Source organism: Tenrec ecaudatus, chromosome 14 (genome assembly GCF_050624435.1).
Source record: "Tenrec ecaudatus isolate mTenEca1 chromosome 14, mTenEca1.hap1, whole genome shotgun sequence".
Lineage (NCBI taxonomy): Eukaryota > Metazoa > Chordata > Mammalia > Afrosoricida > Tenrecidae > Tenrec > Tenrec ecaudatus.
The window spans coordinates 12,467,976-12,486,731 of NC_134543.1; the positions used below are offsets into that span (position 1 = coordinate 12,467,976).

At 58.3% G+C, this 18,756-nt stretch overlaps 1 protein-coding gene across 2 annotated transcripts in view; it reads left to right on the forward strand.

Moving 5' to 3' along the window:
* The window catches only part of CCDC88C (coiled-coil domain containing 88C), a 115,722-nt gene that overhangs the window by 42,067 nt on the left and 54,899 nt on the right, over positions 1-18,756 (forward strand). For both annotated transcript variants that reach the window (XM_075530612.1, XM_075530613.1), the window contains exon 4: positions 12,032-12,101. In XM_075530612.1, the coding sequence (XP_075386727.1) occupies positions 12,032-12,101 (70 nt within the window). The remainder of the gene's footprint in view (positions 1-12,031; positions 12,102-18,756) is intronic.

Consider the following 18,756-nt stretch of genomic DNA (forward strand, 5'->3'; position numbering starts at 1 on the left):
TTATCGGCCAGATTGGCACAATAAACTAACTGCCTCACTGGACTTAGAACTGCTTCTACCTGGACGCAGAGCAGCCAAGTCTGTAGTGATTTGGACCCAGAAGGGAAACCGGCCGTGGTACCCGATTAAAGATGGCGGCGGCTGTGCCACTTTCTGTCTGGGTCAAAGTCCGCCCCCCCCCCCCACGGGACAGAGATATGGTTGCTAGGCAGCAGGTACACTCTGTGGGCCATGGCGAAATCATTGCAAACCAGTGTGAGGCTCTGCCTTGGGGACCCCGCAGCCTGTGGCGGAGAAGTTGGTTCCGTAGAGGAAACCCCACACACTGCTTGCTGTGAGGTCACACAGGTCCTGGTCCCCATCCACAGGGTGCCTGTGTCTCACACCACGCTGGTGCCACACGTAGTTACACAGCCTCCCAAGCCCTGACTTGGGGAGCCCTTGTGGTGTAATGGGTTTAAGCCTCGGGCTGCTAATCACAAGGTCAGCAGTTCGAAACCACCAAACTGCTCCTTGGGAGAAGGCTTAGGCTTTCTGCCCCTGCAGAGACTCATGGTCTCCGGAACCCAGTGGGCTGTTTTCTTCTCTTCTGTGGGCTCGCTGTGAGTCAGAATTGGCTTGATGGCTTCGCTCAGATGGACATCACTGATCAGTCATCGCATTCTGTGCCTCTGAGCCCAGACCTGGCTTCAGATCCTCTCAACACGGGGCTCTAGGCTATCCCAGCTGATCACCTGGGGCCGCTGGAGGTCTCAGAAGGGCATCCTGGCCGCTCGAATCTACCAAAAGCAGTGGCCTCAGAGGGAGGTTGGGCCACCACTGACTCCTGGACGCCACACCCCCACCTGGACTCTTTATGCCACACCTCCACCTGGACTCCTTATGCCACACCTCCACCTGGACTCCTTATGCCACACCTCCACCTGGCTCACACTTGCTCCATCGAGTTTTGCTCAACTTTGGTTTCATCAGAGAGCACTCTGACTTTCCATCTCTATAACAGCCCCCTGTGACCTTCTCCCATCTCCCTGCATCCCCATCACTCCCCACCGCCTGCCCGCCCTGCGGTTTGCTCCCAGCACAGTGTGGCAGAAACGAGGTAGCCCTCTCTCCTGCTCTGCTGCAGCGTCTCCAGCCAGCATGGTGGCTCCGGGCCATCTCACCTTACCACGTAGCTGAGGGAGACCCAGGAGCCCTGGTTGCAGAGTGGGCTACGGGTTGGCTTGCTACCTGCAAAGTCAGCAGTTCAAACCCACCAGCTGCTTCTTGGGAGAAAGATGAAGCTCTGCTCCTGTAGAGTCACTGCCTCAGGGACCCACAGGGACAGCTCTGCCGTTTCCCATAGAGTCACTGTGGGTCCGAAGACTTAATGGCTGTGTGTGTGTGTGTGTGTGTGTGTGTGTGTGTGAGAGACTGGAGTCCCCAGGTGGCACAAATGGTTAAGTGCTAGCTGGCAGGTGGCTCAGAAGAAAGGCCTGGCAATCTGCTTGGGAAAAATCAGCCCGTGAGTGCAGTTGAGCTCTGCCCGCTGTGAGTTGGACTCATCATGGTGGGAGTGCCCGCTGCCCGCATGCCAGGGCTCGGCTGCAGTGAGATCACATATAGTGTCCAGCCCAGCTTCTGCCAGCAGAGGCATTCTGACCTGTTGCCCTCAATCAGATGTTCTTTGTGCTGGAGTTGGGGGGTGGCGGGCCTTTCCGCGTTGGTCCTGGTCCTGAGTTCTGTGCCTCACCAGCCCCTCTGCCTGGTGTTTGGTTGCATTTCACCAGCACCGGCGGGCACGTGTTATGGGTCAGTGCTATGCAGTTTACTGGCAGCGACGGGAAGGGGGCTTGTTTCAGAGGTGAGCGTACTGTGGCGGCTGCCCTCGAGGCCCCGGGTGACTGAGCTGCCAACTCAAGGACAAGGGTTCGATGAGGGCACTGGCTAGGGGACCATTTGAGCGAGCATCGTTGGACGGACAGGCTTGTGTTGCGTGTGGGGTATAGGCCAGGCTGTGGAGCCACCTCGAACCAACCTTCCTTGCACTTGATAACATCTGTTGAGATTTCCACTTCCTGCTGAGATATTACTCATGGCAAACCTGTCACTTCGTGTCCTGAGCTGCCCTCTCTCCGCTTCCTGCAATAGAATCAACTCTTGCTGGTAGAGGGCACGACTGTCCAATGCTCATCCACCTAGGGTCCAGCCCAGAGCTGGTCCAGCAGGAGGGTGGGACGGGGCTGGAGGACTTGAGAGGGTCTGGCACCTGAGCCACCAGTGTGTCTGGCCTGGGCCTGGCCCCATAGGCAGGGTGTGCTGCCCACCTGCCTGCGGTAGCCACAAGCAGAGGGCCTCCAAGTGTGTCTCCACCACCTGTCCCCCATTTCGATCAATGCCGAGTGGGCCCAGGCCAGTGCTCTTGGGCAGGTTCAGTTGTCCATGGGTGGGGTGGGGAGTACAGTGCAGAGCATGGGGCAGGGAGGCGATGCTTCTGTTACTTCCTTTGTGTCTGCAGCCGGCCTCACCCACCATACCCCCACCCCCACTGCACACGTGTGGCCCCAGCCCTGTGAGACTCTGGACTGGCCCCTGGGTCTGTGAGTTTACCTGGGAGGGCGGGGGGAGCAGCCTGGGAGAGCCTCTGTCTGCACACCTGCAGGGGCTCTGCTGAGCTCCTGTTTGCTCCTATTTCTCAGATCAGCCCTACCCACCAGGAGCCAGCACAGGGCTGACCCCCAGATGGTGGTCAGTAGAAAAAGGAATGGCCCTGTCTTCTCTCTCACTGGGGCAGGCTGAGGAAGGGGTAGCCATGTGGCCCTTGGGGACCGAGCCGGGGGCTGGGGGACTCAGTGGCAGGATTGACTGGGATGTCTCCCTCCTCTTGCCCATACAGGTCCCGGCAGGCTGGTGGTTTGGGCTGCCACCTGCCATTCTGCCACGCCTGCTCCAACTTGTGCCTGGGAGGGAGGGAGTGGCAGCTGGCAGAGGCACCAGGCAGTCGGGGGAGAGGCGCCAGGTGGGCCCTCAGGCCCTGTGCTTGGGGACAGTGTTCCTCCAACCCAGCTGCTTTCTGGGACAGGGTGGGCGTGCCCAGGACTGAGGAGAGAATCCTGCCCAGAGCCACCTAATAGGCCCCTGGGCAGGTGGTTTCGGTCACATGCTTCTCTGGGACACCCCTCCCTCCCACTGGCCAGGCGGAGCGAGCACTCCCTCTGGGGGCCAGCGAGTCTGTGGGCTGTACGTGGCCAGCAGGTGCTGCTGTCTTGGGCTCCACCCCTGGCCCCGCCCCCTCTCCCTGCCTGCCTGCCTTGCACAGAGCCAATGAGGGGCTGTGCTGTGTCCTGATCCAGGATGCAAGCCGAGCCCAGGCTGCTGTTTCAGCCAGGAGAGGTGGACTTAAGTGGGTCCTGAGGGAGAAGCAGCCTGAGCCCCTCACCATGTGCTGGGTCCCTGCCCATACCCCTACATTACACCCACAGCCCCTCAGCGCACACCTGGTGGCAGAAGTGAGCTTTGTGTCACATGCAGAGAGCTCAGGACCCCCTTGTGACTCCTGCATCTGCTGCTGCCCCCTCCACCCTCCCTGCCCTGTGAGGAGTTAACCTGTGAGGCTCTTCCAGGTTTAAACACCCCCCCTCCCCCCATGGATGCTCTCGCCACTGCCAGGGGTACCCCCTGTGTTCTGGCCATCTTGGTCTACTATTATGCCTGCTTGCAGACGCAGCCCAGGATGCAAGCTTGCCCCTCAAGCCCACGCCACCCCACCCTGCCTTTGGCTGCAAGCAACCAGCTTGAGCTCACTTGCTCAGGGAGTTCCCGTAGCACCAGTGATGGGCAGAATCGCTTTCTGGTGCAGTCCTGCTGACACTTCCGGGGCTCCCCCCCACCCCACTGCGCTCTGCGGTCTAGGGGCGCCCAGCAGGGCACTTCCTGGTGTACTGTCCAACCCTTGGGGTTTCCTGGGTTCTTCCTGGAGTGTGGGCAGTCCCCCAGAACCTGCGGCAGCCACCCTCTCACCTCTATCTGCGGTTGTAAAGTGCCATTGAGGAGTAAGCCCCTTTGTCATTGCTAATAGAAAGACTGGTGTAGGATTTATGTACCCTGAGCCTGATCCCTGTGAGATTTACAAGACAGGTGCAAGAAGCCAGGGAGCCGGCAGGGCTTGGGGAAGAGAGCTGCTGGGCCTCAGGAAGATGCCCAGGAGCAGAAGCTCCGAAGGGACAAGGAGCTTCCCCCGAGCTGGTGGAGGGAGACCACCCTCCCCTAGAGCTGAATTCAGACTTGAGCCTCCTGCCTGTGGCACAGCCGTTCTACCCTCCTCAGTTGTGGTCAGCAGTTGGCCATCGCCAGCCGCTCCTCAGGAGAAAAAAGCGGTTTTTGACTCCCTTGAAGAATTTCGGTCCCAGAATTCCACTGGGGCAGTTCTGTGTCCTGTGGGGTCCCAGTGAGCCAGGTTTGTCTCGATGGCAGTGAGTTTGTTGAAACGGAGATTTCCGTTTCTGTTTGTTAGACGAAGTGCCTCTGTGTACTCTGTGCCAGCACCATGTCTTCTCCCCCAGTCCGCCTGAGACCCTCCAGACCAGCTGGGTCCTAGGTGAGGGAGAGGGGACCCAACAGAGGCAGGAGCCCGGGGCCCTTTGCCTGAGCTGCACCTTCCCCACGGCCAGCTCAGAGGAAATAAGTGTTTGCCTTTCTGTGAGCAAAGAACTGCCCTGTGCTTGCTTCTGGGAGAACATAGCCTGAGGACGGGCAGTTAGGAAGGGTCTCCCTGCCTGGGGCTGACCCCAGACGCAGACTTGGTGGTCCTGAGACCCAGTAATAGCCAGTCAGCCTCGAATCCACTGGACCCGTGACTGCCCCCTGTGTGTTGGCAGAGTGTGTGGGCTGATTTTTCAGAAGTGGATGGCCAGACCTATCTTAGGGCCTCCCCTGGCTGGACTGGGCCTTCCCTCCAGCCTTTCAGCTCACAGGTGAGGCCTTCATTGGTCCCTGGATGCAGCAGGAAGGCATCCTTGAGGAACTCTGGCCCCGGGGCTCACGCAGATGCTGATTACTAGGGGTGGGGTAGGGGGCCATGGGGACAGGACACACCTCAGGATTAAGTGAAGTGAGGTGGAACAGATGGTTCGAATCAATCAACAGTTTTACACGACAGCCCCTTATGAGAAGGCATTTCATTAGCCTGGTGGGTTTTTATCGCCGCCCCTCACCCCCTGCCCAGCCAGCTCGGGAATGCCCTGAAAGCGGAGCGTCCCCAGCCAGATGGAATTACGCTCGTGGCCCTGCTGGCCCAGGCTTTGAACAGGCTGGGGAGTAAATCACCAGGCTCATGTTTCCCCTCAGAAGCACAATTGGCAAATTGGCCTCCTGGCTGTAAAATCCCAGGACCTTGGGCTGCTGGCAGTAAATCCCAGGAATATGGCAGTGGGGTGGGGCTGTGGTCCTGGGTTTGGGGTCAAAGATCCTGCTGTTACTCTCAGCTGGGATCAGCCAGGGGTGGGGTGACAGGCCGTATGTATCAGGGGCTAGTTTTTTCCCCATCATGCTCTGTTGTACTCTGGGTGCAAGTTTACCTGTTAGTTAGGTTCTCCACATCCTCTTTAAGGGCATTCTGGTTGTTCATCTTCTAGCACTCTAGTTTCCCTGCCCCCCTCCCGCCAAGCATCTCCTCTTTGCTTTGCAGCGTAAGTGTAAGGAGACCTTGCCGGTGACTGTTCAGTGGAGACAGTGCACAGACCAAACTCCTTGCTATCGAGTCCACTTTGACCCATAGGACCCTACAGGACAGGGTAGAACTCAAGGCCAACTCTTCCCAGAAGAAGAAAGCCTCGTCTTTCTCTCGAGGAGCCACTGGTGGTTTCAAACTGTTGACCTTGTGGTTAGCAGTCCAACGTGTAACCAATAGGCCACCAGGGCTCCTTACGTGTAGGTACAGTGTATCTTATGTAGCGTGTGTGTGCCACTAACCTGTAGGTTCCCAAATTTATTTGGCTTGCCTGCTACCTCCTTTTTGGGAAAAATTTACTTGGCATCCCCAAGCAATTACAAATGTTTGTACTGTCGCCTATGATCTAGAGTACAGTGTAGATCTGTGTTTTTGTAACACCCCGCGGCGGCTCCCCCTGCACTCCCTGGGACAGCAGCACCACTTTGGGAAACGCTGCACTAAACCATTTTCTCAGGGAATCTTTTGGGCCCAAGCAAGGTTTAAAGAGCATCTTGGGACATGAGTCATAGGGGGTCTTCTGGTCTCAACTGGTACATAGAGTCTGGGCTTTTAAAAGAATTTTGAATCTCATCCTCTATCTTTTCCTATCCTATCTGGGGCCACATAGTGTGACTTAACTGTCAGTGTGTCAGCCCAGCACCATCGTGGTGTGATTGCAGGGTAGACACGGCTGCTGCTCAGGTTGGCTCTGAGCCCTAGAAGACTGTTTCTTTTCCGAGATTTTGGTTGGCTTTGGCTCCTGTCCAGGGGAGAGACACAGTTGGATCTTAGATGGCCACTCCCCTCCTTTAAGACATGAGTCCATCTTGATGAAGACGAGACAGGCCATCCAGTTGGTTCCAGCTCACGGCGACCAGTGTGCAACTGGACAGAACACTGCCGTGTCCGTCCCGCCCAGCCCCAGAATCCGTTGCTCTCACCTGTGAGCCCACTGTGCAGCCGCTGTGTCAGTCCATCGCTTCCCGGGTCTGCCTCTTTTTCACTGCCCATCCGCTCTCAAGTTGAGGCCCTCCTCCGGGGCCTGATCTCCCCTGGCAAGACGTCCAAAGCAAGTAGCCCTGGTTTTTACTGTGGAAGAGATGGCATGGTCTGAGGGCAGCTTGTCCGTCTGCAGGTTCTAATCCTGGTCCTTCCTCTGACTCAGACCCCATCGTGAAACCCCGACCATCACGCTGTGCGACGGTGCCCCTCGGAGTGGGCATTCTGGCCGTGCCCCCAGGATGCTGAGCAGCGGCGTGTGAGGCGGCCTTGTTGTGTTTGGCCTGGGCCCGTTGTCAGGCAGCCTTGGTCTTGGCAGTGAGATGCTGGGGTACGTTCAGGGAGCAACATTCTGATGTGGCAGGTGGCAGAAGGGTCCTTGGTGACATCCCTAAGTGCCTTGACACCTGGCAGGGGTCCCGGAACTTGCTGCTCCTGACCGGATGGGGGTCTCTGGTCCCTGGAAGCATGGTACTGAGAGCGATTGGGGGAACCTGAGAACTGTGAAGTTCTAATGTCTCCCCGACCCCAGTGTGAGGGGACTGGTGTGGACATCAGGGGGTTGAGTGTGAGGGACATTGCCCCCCTGTGAGACAGGAGGTGAGTGAGAGAGAAAACGTGTTTGGTGTTCAGGGGATGGGAAGACCCTGTGGATGAAGGGCACCCTGGTGGCCGCAGGGTGACTGTGGCACTTCATGGCTCTAGAGGTGATCTCGGGGGAGGAGGGCATGGTGTGCAGAAAGGGCACCGTGTGCAGGTCGCCCAGGGGTTGACTTGGTCCTCACACTGAACTCACTCTCCAGCCCAGTGCAGAATGCCTCCTCCGGGAAGCCCTCCCAGACACACCAACCTGAGTTTGGCAGTGCGGTGCTACCGACTGCTTGGCCAGTTGCTTCTCTGCCGGGACACCTTCTTAGCCACTGTCCCAGCCCCGCAGAGAGCCCGCAGCGCCCATCAAGATGCCCAGCAGTCTCATGAGTTTCTGGACCCAGGAGCCCTGCTGGGGTAGTGGTTACGTGCTAGACTGCGATCCGCAGGGTCGGCAGTTTGAAACCACCAGCAGCTCTGCGGGAGAAAGGCTGGGCTTTCGACTCCCGTCCACAGTGACAGTCTGGGATCACCGTGGCTCAGCACTGACTCGATGACAGAGAGTATTTGCTTTTAAAAGAATTACAGTGTGGGAACCCCCCAGGGGCAGGCTCCACCCTATCTCTACCCTGCCTTATTAGAGGGTGGTTTTGAGTGGAAATCGGCTCAATGCCAGGGAGTCTGTTTTGGGGGGCCCCAAGTGGGCAGTGTGCGTGTTGTGGGGTACTGGGCCTTGGCAGGGAGCTCAGCTTCCTGTCTGGCAGCCCTGACTGTGAACTGGGCCGGGCCCCCATCACCTGGCGTGTTGTTGGCTCTGTGGAAAGCAGTGTCCTGTTGTCTGGACCAGCACAAGCTCCTCCGCCCTGCCCGGGGAGCCTCAGCTGCCTCCCTGCTGGCTGCCTGTGCCCCGTGCCTGCCCCGCTTCCTGGAACCAGCCCGGCTCTCTCCGCTGCACCCACGGCTTTGCTCAACAGCATGCAGGTTTCCTTCCTGGCCAGATGCCAAACCATAACGTTCAGTTTTATTTGGGAGGAGAGAGCGAATGCTTCCCGTTTCTTTGTGAAACCAGCAGTTGCCACTGGGAACTGAGGTCGCCTCCACCTCCCACCCGCAGAGAGGATGTGGCCTCCGGCTGGCCAGTGGGGTGAGCGGGTCCCCGCAGGCGTAAGGGTGAGCGCTATCCAGGGCACCTGCTCTTGCACTTGGCATGTGTTAGGTCCCCCTGCATCTTGTCCTTGGATGTGGGAGCAGATTTAAGGGTGGTGGGAGGAGAGACCAGGGGCAGCCCCAGGGGGAAAAGGAGATGCCAGAACCCCAGCCTGGTCTTAGCGTGCATTTATTTCTCTCCCGCCAGTCAGAAGCAGGGAGAGGGGGCTGGGTGACCAGGCAGGGGAGGCAGTCCGCAGAGAGCCTCCCTGGGTCCCTGTCACAGGATATGACAGCGGGGTGTGACCAGCTGCCCACCGCCCACCCTCTGCACGGCCAGTGTCAGCTGCCCCCTCCACAAAGCCTTTCTGTTTGGTTGCCAGGAGTGGGGCCTTCTGATTGGCACCCTTCTCACGTCCCGGCTGGACGGAGGGCCTGCTGCAGAGCGCCCCCCACCCCCCACCTAGGGCGCCTGGGCTCAGCTCAGGGAGGATGAAGCTGCGAGGGGACTGGTGGCAGCTGGACCAGCCCTGGCCGGGCCCGAACCAAGCACGGCGGCCGGAGGAGGTGGCCGGGTCCTGTGCCTCCTATTTGTGAATGGGATTTTGAAAACATATTCCTGCTTGTACAGCAGGAGCGATGCCATCGAGGCCACAGAATGTGTATGCCGGGGACATGCTGAAGGGGCAGGTGGTGGGTATCCACTTCAACAAGAGCCCTGTGGGTGCAGCATGTGAGGCATTGGGCTAACTAACTCCAGAGGCTGGTGGTTCAAGTCCACTGGCCGCACCTCCGGACAAAGACGAGGCAGCCTGCTTCCATGAGAGTGTACAGCCTTGGAAACCCCTCTCTACTCGGTAGGGTCTCTGTGTGTTGGAACGGTCTCCACAGCAAGGTGTTTGGAGCTTGGATTACCAAACAAAATTTAAAGTTCCTTTTGGGGAAGAAGATACACAGGCCGACTAGCAATGACACTTTGTTTCGCCTGCCTTGCCTTTGCCACAGTGCATTTCTTCCTTGTGGCAGTGCAGACAGCCTCGGGATGATTTCGCCTTTTGTGTCTCCTTGATAAACACCTTCAATCTTCAAAGGGCCCTGGACGGTAGGACCAGGCAGCCTTGCAACTTGGGGGCGGTAGAGGGAAAGACAAGCCGGCTTTCAACCCGGGGCTTGACCAGCCCCAGCGAGGAGGCGCCGGTCTCTTTAGATTTCAGCTGTTGTCGTCCTGAAGTTGAGTTTCTAGACCCGATTTGGGGGTGGGGGTGGAGGGGGGGTGCCTAGCACTGGGGTCCCTGTGTGGGGCGTGAACTAGAAAGTGGATTTCAACGCTGCTCCTCAGTTGAGGTGTCTGCTCTGCCCCGGGGGGACCTGGAGCTCCCTTGCTGAGGTCATAGATTTAGATGTGTGGGCGACAACTTTTTTCCAGCCCTGAAGGAGGGCTGTGGAGCCGCAGCCCTCCCAATTAATCCCCAGCACTCAGGGGCACTTACCAGCGGAGACACGTCCTCGGGGAAAGCATTCGCCAGCTCGCACGTGCTGACGGGGCTGCGCAGGGCAGAAAGAAGGATGTTCTGTTGTGTTGAGCAGAGGGCCGGCTGGTGCGTCCGGAGCAGGAGCAGGACTCCTGGTACAGCGCCCTCCCCTTCCTGTCCCCATTGCGGTGTGGACAGGAGCTACCGAAAGACACATGGTGGCAGAGGGCAGAGCCAGCTAGCGTCTCATCCTCTGGTACTGACTCCCGGCTTGCTCCCTGAGGGTCCCCCGCCCCCTACACACATATACACACACACATGCCCAATGTCTCCATGGGGCTGGGATGCCCCTGGAAGCCACGTGGGACAAACTGGCCCCCTAGCCTCCCTCCCCCTTAGCCATGTTCATTGGCAGGGCCCTGAACATCGAGGAGCCCTTGCTGAGGACACAGGTGGCATAGTGGGTTGTACTTTGGGCCGTGAGCCTCAAGGTCAGCAGTTCAAAACCACCAGCAGCCCCACAAGCGAAAGCCGAGGCTTTCTAACCCTTTTAAAGAGTGACAGTCTGGGAAGCCCCCAGAGCTTGGCATCCACTTGAGTTTGGCAGTGAGTTAAAGCATTTGGGGTTTATTGTGTTTTCCGGTGCACACTAGAGTGCCACCTGGCCAGTTCCACCATGTCTGAATGGACACGGCACGTGAAGCCCCTGCGAGGCGCTCCCGTGGTGTAGACTCTGTGCAGTGGCCCTTCTCAGCCCTGCGAGTCCTCGTCCCCACGTTTGCCTCCTGTAAGCCTGGGTGTTTAACTGCTGCTTCCTGAGCAGTGAGGCACGTCGGGCAGGCAAAGAAGGACCCAGCCTGGAAGACGTCCAGGCGGGCAGCAGGGACAAGCCAGGGTGCCCCATAGAGAGTAGTGAAAGGTGCTGGGCAGGGGCTCTGAGGGATGGTGGGAGGGGGCTTATTTGAAAGTGAGGGGGTGGGGCTCTGCATTGCCTCTGCGAAGATAAAAGATATCAAGGCAGTTCCGACTCATTGCGACCCTACAGGACAAGGTAGAGCTGCCCCTGTGGGTTTCCGAGACTCACTTTCCACGGGAGTAGAAAACCTCATCTTTCACCTGTGGTGCGGCCGGCTGCTGGTCCTGAACTGCTGACCTGACAGCAGCCCAGTGAGTAACCCCCTGTGGGGCCAGGGCTCCCTGCTGCATGCAGACGATTCATCTCTCTCGGGGCAGTTGCGTCGGCAAAGTTTCACTGACTGGCCTGAAGAAATCCTTGACACTTGATCTTGAATCACTGAGTTATAAGGAGTCAGTAGCCGCTTGTTAACCTTTATTCTGTGTTATTTTACATTGCACAAGCAGTGTAATACAATTACTAAAGGACTCTGTCACGGGGACGGACGACCACAGTGGACTCGCACGACGGTGAGGGGATGGCGCAGTCCGGGCAGGGTTTGTTCTGTTGTGTGTCAGGTCTCTACGGGTCAGAGTCTCCCGGACAGCACCTGGCAACCACAGACGACAGAATCCGTTGGAGCCTGTCACAGCTTACTCTCCCCAAGGTGCATACAGCTGTCAAACACTCCGATTCGTGGTGAGCCTACAGGACAGGGTACAGCTGGCCCGTGGGTTTCCCAGGCGTAGCTCTCTACAGGAGTACCAGAACCTCGTCTTCCTCCCGCCGAGCGGATGGTGGCGTCCAGCCGCTGACCTTGCAGCGAGCCGCCCAACCAACGTGTTGTAACTATGTTCAGGACTCAGCACACATAAGCAGATGCATTCTTTTATAATTTGCTGACCTGCCAACCACAAGGTCAGGGGTTCAAATCCACTGGCCCACTCGAAGGGAGAAAGACGAGGCTGTCTGCTTCTGTAAAGGTCTGCAGCCTCAGAAACCCTGATCAGCATCCCTGTGACTCAGAATCCACTCCGTGGTGGTGGATTTTGGTGTGGAATGTGTGAGGCAGACGTACACTTAAAATCTGACTTTCCATTTTTACTCATGTCCTAAAGAGTCCGTGCCAGCCGTCTCACGGCTACGAGCTACCCAGGGACCTGGCACAACTGATGCTCACAGAATGGCACTCTGTTTTGGCTTCCTGTGCCCAACGGCCTCTCCCCATTTTGTTTTCTGTAGGAAGTCCTCCAGCAGCTGATCGTCATGAATCTACCCAATGTCTTGATGATTGGCAAAGACCCGCTGTCTGGTGAGTGAGACCCTCCCCTTGGCAGCCCGCCGCGCCCCGCTGTGTCTCAGCAAGGCCGGCAGCTTGGGGGCAGCTCTTGGCCACCAAGCCCTGGCCGCCGGCTAGGAACCCGTGCAGGGAAGGGACACGCATGCTCAGGCTGGGCACTTGAAAGGGTGGATTTGCTGTCCAGGGGCATACGTCTTTCCAGAATGAGTCCTGGCCCTCCCAGGGGAGTGCCCTGCTGACAACCCAGTAAGACCCGAGTCGGGGTCCACTCCCTCCATGAAGGCGGATTCAGCGATGCCAGACACCTGTGGATAACCAAGGGACAACAGAAGCGTGTCTCCCGCAGTCCTGCTTGTGTCGGGATGCAGGGACATGGGCCACCCAAGGGACAGCAGGTCTAGTTGCATGCACATGGACTCTTGGGCCCTTGGGACATGTGCAGCGGGAGCCCGGGTGGCATAGGGGGCAAGCGCCCGCCGTGTGCGAGAGAGGCATGGCAATCTGATGCCCTGAGACTGTCCTGCTCTGTCCTCTGGGTCCGGCAGGTTTGGTCTTTGGGGTTTGGGTTGGTGTCAGAGGGCAGTGTCCAGGGCAGCAGAGAACCTTGCACGTGGAGGGCTGGGCTAGAATGGATCTCGGACCACAAGGGGCCTCTCTGTGACTCCATTGGACCCTCTTCCCCCTCTGGCTGCTCTTAACTGCCCACGTGGCAGTCTCTGACGTCTCCAAGACTGGAGAGAAAGTTCCCCGAGTGACCATCCAGGACGTTTCCTGTGGAAGGGTACCCCTCTGGTGCTTTGGCCCCGCCTGGCTGTGGCCAAGCATTAGGTCTTTGCACCTTGGGGTCCCCACTGGATCCCTGAGGCTCTCCCAGTCTTTAGCAGGGTTGGCCTGCACCCCGCACAGCCCCACCGCCTCTCCTGTCCACTCATGCTGGTCCTTTCTTCTGGCTTTGTGTCCAGTGTCTCCTGCAGGAAAAGCAAGAGGGGGCTGCTCACTTCACTCCAGCCAGCAAGATGGGTGGGCTTCCGCTGGATCCGGGGTGGTCTCACGGAGAGACCGTAGCGCCTTGAGGGTGGTGGTTCGGGCATGATTCTGTCTGCACCCCCCCCCCCCCCAGGGTCACCAGTGTCAAATGATCGGGGCAGGTGGGCAGTGTGCCTCTGCTGGGATCCTGGCGGGCCCACCAGGTGCTGGGTGTGCTGTGCGATTTGGGAGATAGAAATGAAGCTCCCGTGCTCGCCGTGTGACTGATGGATGGTGAGATGGAGGCACCCAGGGACCCAGTGAGTGACAGACCCTTTGTCCCTTAGGCTGCCCGAGCCCCGCCCCTAACCACAGGGATAGCTCAGCTCCCTCCAGGCGGACTTCTGTGTCACTGCCAATGCCAGGCCCACAAATGGGAGCCTGGTGACACAGTGGGTTAGGCATTGGGCCGCTAGCCCCAAAGTGGGCTTTTCAAACCCACCAGCTGCTCCTCGGGAGAAAGCCAGCTTTCACGAGGAGTCCTAATCTCGGAAACCTTCAGGAGCAGATCTAGCCATTGTCCTAGAGGGTCACGCTGAGTTGGATTTGACTTGGTGGCAGTGGGTTTGAGTTTTTATGGTTCAGTCTGATGTCACACCATCCTCTCGGTTCAGTCTGATGTCACACCATCCTCTCAGGCACTGCCTTGTACTGGGCAGCTTCTCGTCCACCCGTTGCCACATTCCCTCTTCCCAGCCTCCTCATTGCTTCCCAAAGTACTCTCCACTCCCCAGAATCCTGGCTCCAGACTGCCTCCCACCCTCCAGGCAGCCTCTCTCTGAGCCTGCCTCCTGGGGGCTGGCCCTGAAGAGAGGCCCGTGTGCTCCCATGGACTCTGGTGTTCACAGCCACTCTGGAGGTGTAAATTATGCAGCATAAATAAAGCACACTGAGTGTAGTGTACTGCTCAGTGGTTTCCACACATGCACAGAGGAGTGCAGCCAACCTCATACTCCATTCTAGAACATTCTGGGGAAGCTGACCTTAAACTCAGAGGTGACCGACCTTCCCGGGACCCAGCACAGTGTACGTAAGCAACAAATCGCCCCTCTCTCCCTTCCGGCTTATGGCGCTAAAGATGGCGATGGCAGAACACTTCCCAAGGCAGCATGTTTCCCCGGTGCCAGTCAAGGCCAGTGGGGTGACTCTCAGCATGCTGTTCACGCCGGATGCCTGTCTCAGAGCTTTGGGAGCCCAAGGAGTGGAGTAGCACCCCCCGGGACCCTCCAGATGTCCTAGGTGCCCCAGCTGGCGGGGTTGACATATCAGACCTGGGCCAGGGGTGGGGGTGCCCGGACCTCCAACGGGGTGGGTTCTGACAGGGTCCCCACCCTTACCACGATCACCCAGACGACACAACCAGGAGACCATAGTCACGAGGCATATGTGTGGGTCCGTGGTTTCGGTTTTGAATTGTAAAAATAGACATGTGAAGCGGCTTGCGTTCCTCTGGAGGTGAAGCAGAATGGCTTCCTTTTGACGTACGTGGCTGTCTGGGAGAGTCGCCCTTGTTTTGTTTTGTTTACTCTGGGTTCAAAATCTGTCATCACACACTTGTGCCGGGCACATCTGTGCCTCTGGGGGTGCTGACGCCAACACCCGCTGTTATTTATAGCTTTCTACAGTTTGGAGTTTGTTTCTGGCAGGTGTGCCACATTATGCTGGCTCCTGGAGTGGGGACCGACACCCATCCCATCCCCCCGCCCCCAGTAGAAGCACAACCAGCGGGGACATCCTGTAGCTGCCCACGGGAACTGAAAAGAAGAGGGGCCTCAGCAGGCCGGGACAGGCTCCCGGGAGAGATTTCTAAGGGAGCTTAAAGGATGGGCTCGCTCACACCCTGAGGTGCCCTGGAATTCCACCCGGGGCACTGTTTCTTTGGCTGACGGGTGAGGGAGCTGAGCCAGACACACACAACTACTTCATCGTCTTGGGAGTTCTCACATCTCTTTCTAGGTCGGAGCAAGGAGGACATCTAGTGCCAGCGTGCGCGCGCGCGTGCGTGCGTGTGTGCGTGTGTGTTGGGGTGGGGGGCAGTGGCGCAGGGAAGATTCAGTGGCCAGCCAGAAGGGGGTCTCTTAAAACCCTTGGAAGTTACGTGGAACCCTCTTGGTCTTCATTTGCTCGCCAATTTAGGGTACCCTCGCAGTGGAATTCGGGTCCCATGGAAACCCTCCCCCACAGGCCCGCAGTGCCCAGCCGGTCAGTATTGGGGGCTGCCTGAAGGAAACTCAGATAGAGGACTCTGTTCCTGAAGGACCACCTGGCTGCTGAGACTGTTCTAGAAAGGGGTGCTGGTTCTCCCTGCCACCCATGGACTCCTTCCCCCAGGGCCCTGCCTCTCCTGAGATTTGGGGTCCCTGGGGTCTTCCCCCCAAGGGGTGATGAGCCATTTCTGCATTCCTGTGTCCACCCCCCTCCCCTATCCCCCACCCTGACTTATTTTTATTCCACTCCTCCTGGCCCTGTGTCTATTGCTTTAATGTTTGATGTTGCAAAACCCGCAAGCCCCCTGATGGAGGAGGGACGATGTCAGAGCTTCCTGATGGGGCGACCACCTCCTGTTTCCACCCCAGGGAGCAGGTGCCAAAAGTAACTGAGCGCTCTGTCAGATGTCACTGCTCGCTGGGTTCAGAAATGAGTGTGGCAGCCCCCTCCTCTCCCCCACCAGACTGGGTGGGAGCTGAGTGCTTTCAGGCCACAGCCGGCCAGGCCCCGGAGAGCTGCAGCCGGGCCAGCGTGCTGGGCTCCAGAGTGGCCGGCCGGGCCTCCCTGGATACGACTGTGTTTGGTAAATGTCCTAGCAATGCTCTGTACACAGGACGCACCCGCGGGACCGGCCACACCATGGCTTCCAGCGGGAGCGGGCTCCACGGCCGGCCGAGGAGGAGGAGGGAGGAGATATTGTTTGTCAAAGGTCTTGGCGCTCAGTTTACTCCTGGTGGTCGGGACGGGCCCCTTCTCGCTTGTTGTGTCCCCCCTGCCCACTCCCGGGTCTGACGCTGAGTTCTTTGGGGTCAGACCTCTAACTTGTCTGGTCTCTGGGGGGGTAGGGGGCTGGGAGCTGGATTTGCTGACAGCTCTTGAAATTGGCAGGCTTCTGGGGAGGGGACAGCGGGTTTCAGAGGGGACGATGGTCAAGGTGCTCATGAGGTGTTTCAGCCTTGCTCTGTGAGCCGGGGAGGGGAGCAGAGACGTCTCATGTGCACGCACACACATGTGGGGGGAGGGGGTTGAGGGCCTGTGGGAGGCAGGATGCTGGGGTCAGGGCTACTGTCAGGCAGCCCTCCCACCACCCCTACCTGGGACTCGGCCTGGGACTCAAATCCCACGTTTGATCATTGCTGTTGAAGGGCTAGGTGGACACATGGGGTGTCCCTGGTGGGGGCCACGGATGGTGACATGCCGGTTGTCAGCGGCCAGGCTTATGGTCCCGGAACAGATGTGTAACCAAGGGGGGCTCCCATGTGCAGGCGTTCATCCCCCCCTTGCCCCAAGGACCCACTGTCTGCTGTCTGCACAGCCCCGAGGGGCTGTGGGAGGGAGGTGCCCCTGCAGCTCAGCTCACCCTCCAGGGCTGTTCTCAGGGAAAGCAAAACACGGGGAGGGCTGCAGGACCGAGCCTGATTTACCGCTGAGCTTACCGACAGAGGAGACAAGGGGTCGAGCTGGAGGCCCTGCGGCTTCCCGACCGTCCTTGTGGGAGACTGGCTCCTCCATAAAGAACCAGGGCAAGCAGAAGGGGGTGATCCGAGTTCCAGGGTCAGAGGAGGCAGACCCGAGACCCTGAAGAAGAAGACTCATGCCCCTCCCCCCTCGAGGAAATGAACCGAGACCGAAGGCCTTGCTCTTCTGCCAGGTGTTGGCTGCTAAGTCCCCCTCGTCCCCACCTGCACTCAGCAAGCCCCTGCCAAGTGCCTGCAGTGCAGCTGGGACCAGGCCCAGGCCCAGGCAGCTCTGCCAGATCCCTCCTCCTTGAGAAGGGTCAACGCTCACAGGCTGTGAGCTGGGAGGTTAGAGGTTCAAGCCCACCCAGAGGTGAAAGAAACCTGGAGGTCAGTTTCCCAAAAACCAACCCCTGAGAGCCCCACGGTATGCTCGGCTACACACGGCCGGGGTCACCTGGAATCAGGTGCACTTGCACCTGGTGTGGTCTGGGCCAGAGAAGGACATGCCAGCGGGGAAGGACAGTGTCTGGGTGGGAATTGGAGAAGGACAAGTAGGGAGAGGGGCCCCAGGACCAAGTCTCCACTCTGTGGATGAGCCCTGGACTCGGCTCCTTGGAGACCCCCTGTCAGGCTGTGCCACGTGATCGCATGTAAGGATGCTGCCTTGAGCGCAGTGATGGGGTCTCCAGGAACCCTGGGGCTCAGTGGTTAAAGAGCTCAGCTGCTAACAGAAAGGTCGGCGGTTCAAACCCAGCAGCAGAAGAAGGACGTGTCAGTCTGCTCCTGTAAAGGTTGACAGCTGGGGGAATCCCATGGGGCAGTTACTCTGTCTTTTAGAGTCGCTGTGAGTCAGAGTCGACTGTGGCAGTGGGCGCTGGGTCTGCAGGCACCAAGGGCAGCTGGAAAGGGCAGGGTCATTGAAACCTCTGCCTGGCTGCTGCCTAGGGGACTGGGGGTTCTGACTACAGAGCTGAGCTGGCAGGATGGGTTTTTTCTTTTCCATTGGCCTGCCTCTGCAGATAACCCCCCCTGTCTTCCCCTCAGCGGCCTCAGGGGTGGGGTGGGGCGCCCGTTGAGGCAGGAAGAACTCCCTCCTTGACAGTGCTTCACATCTCAGTACTCATTTGTAGGTGGCTGGGCCTCAGAGGAGCCCTGGTGGCCTGGTGGTTTTGCTCTGGGCTGCTAACTGCCAGGTCAGCAGGTTGAAAGCAGCAGCCCTTCCTCAGGGTGGAGATGAGGCTCCCCCTCCCACCCCTGCCATGATACAGAGTTAGGGTCTCAGAAACCCAGGGCAGCTGTGTTCTATTCTTAGGGGCTCTGTGAGTCAGAATAGGCTCGGTGATGGAGAACTTGGGTGTTTTGTTTTTAATCTAATCCCGCTCCACAGTTTATAGAACTCTCACGGTCCAGCCGCATGTCTGTCCCCACATCCACCCTCACCACAGGTGGGTGATCGCAGGGCTCTTGGCTTCCTTCCCTTTCCGGGTTGGAAGCTGGTTGCTAGAAACACCTGTAGCTTTATAGGGAAAAAGGTGGGAGCTGTGGAAGGTCAGACCCTTCCAGAGAAGGGAGTCTGAACACACGGAGAATGGTAGGTACGTAGTGAGGCTGCCAGCCCTGCCAAAGGCGGAAAACTGGTGAGACCCGAACTAGCAAGGCAGTCCCATTGAGTTAGGTTCCCCAAACCCACCCTCACACTTACCTCCAGCGAATCGACTCTGACTCACAGACCCTACAGACAGGGTAGACCTGCCCCCGTGGGTTCCTGAGACATGACTCTTTACAGGAGTAGAAGGCCCAGTTGCTGACCCACTACACCCCCAGCACTGATTCAAGTTCTCATCAAACCGAAACCGCTGGCATTGACCTACAGATCAGAGTAGAACTGGCCCTGTGGGTTTCCAGAGACTCGCTTTTTACAGGAATAGAAAGCCTCGACTTTCTTTCTCAGAGCTGGCTCCTGGTTTTAAAGT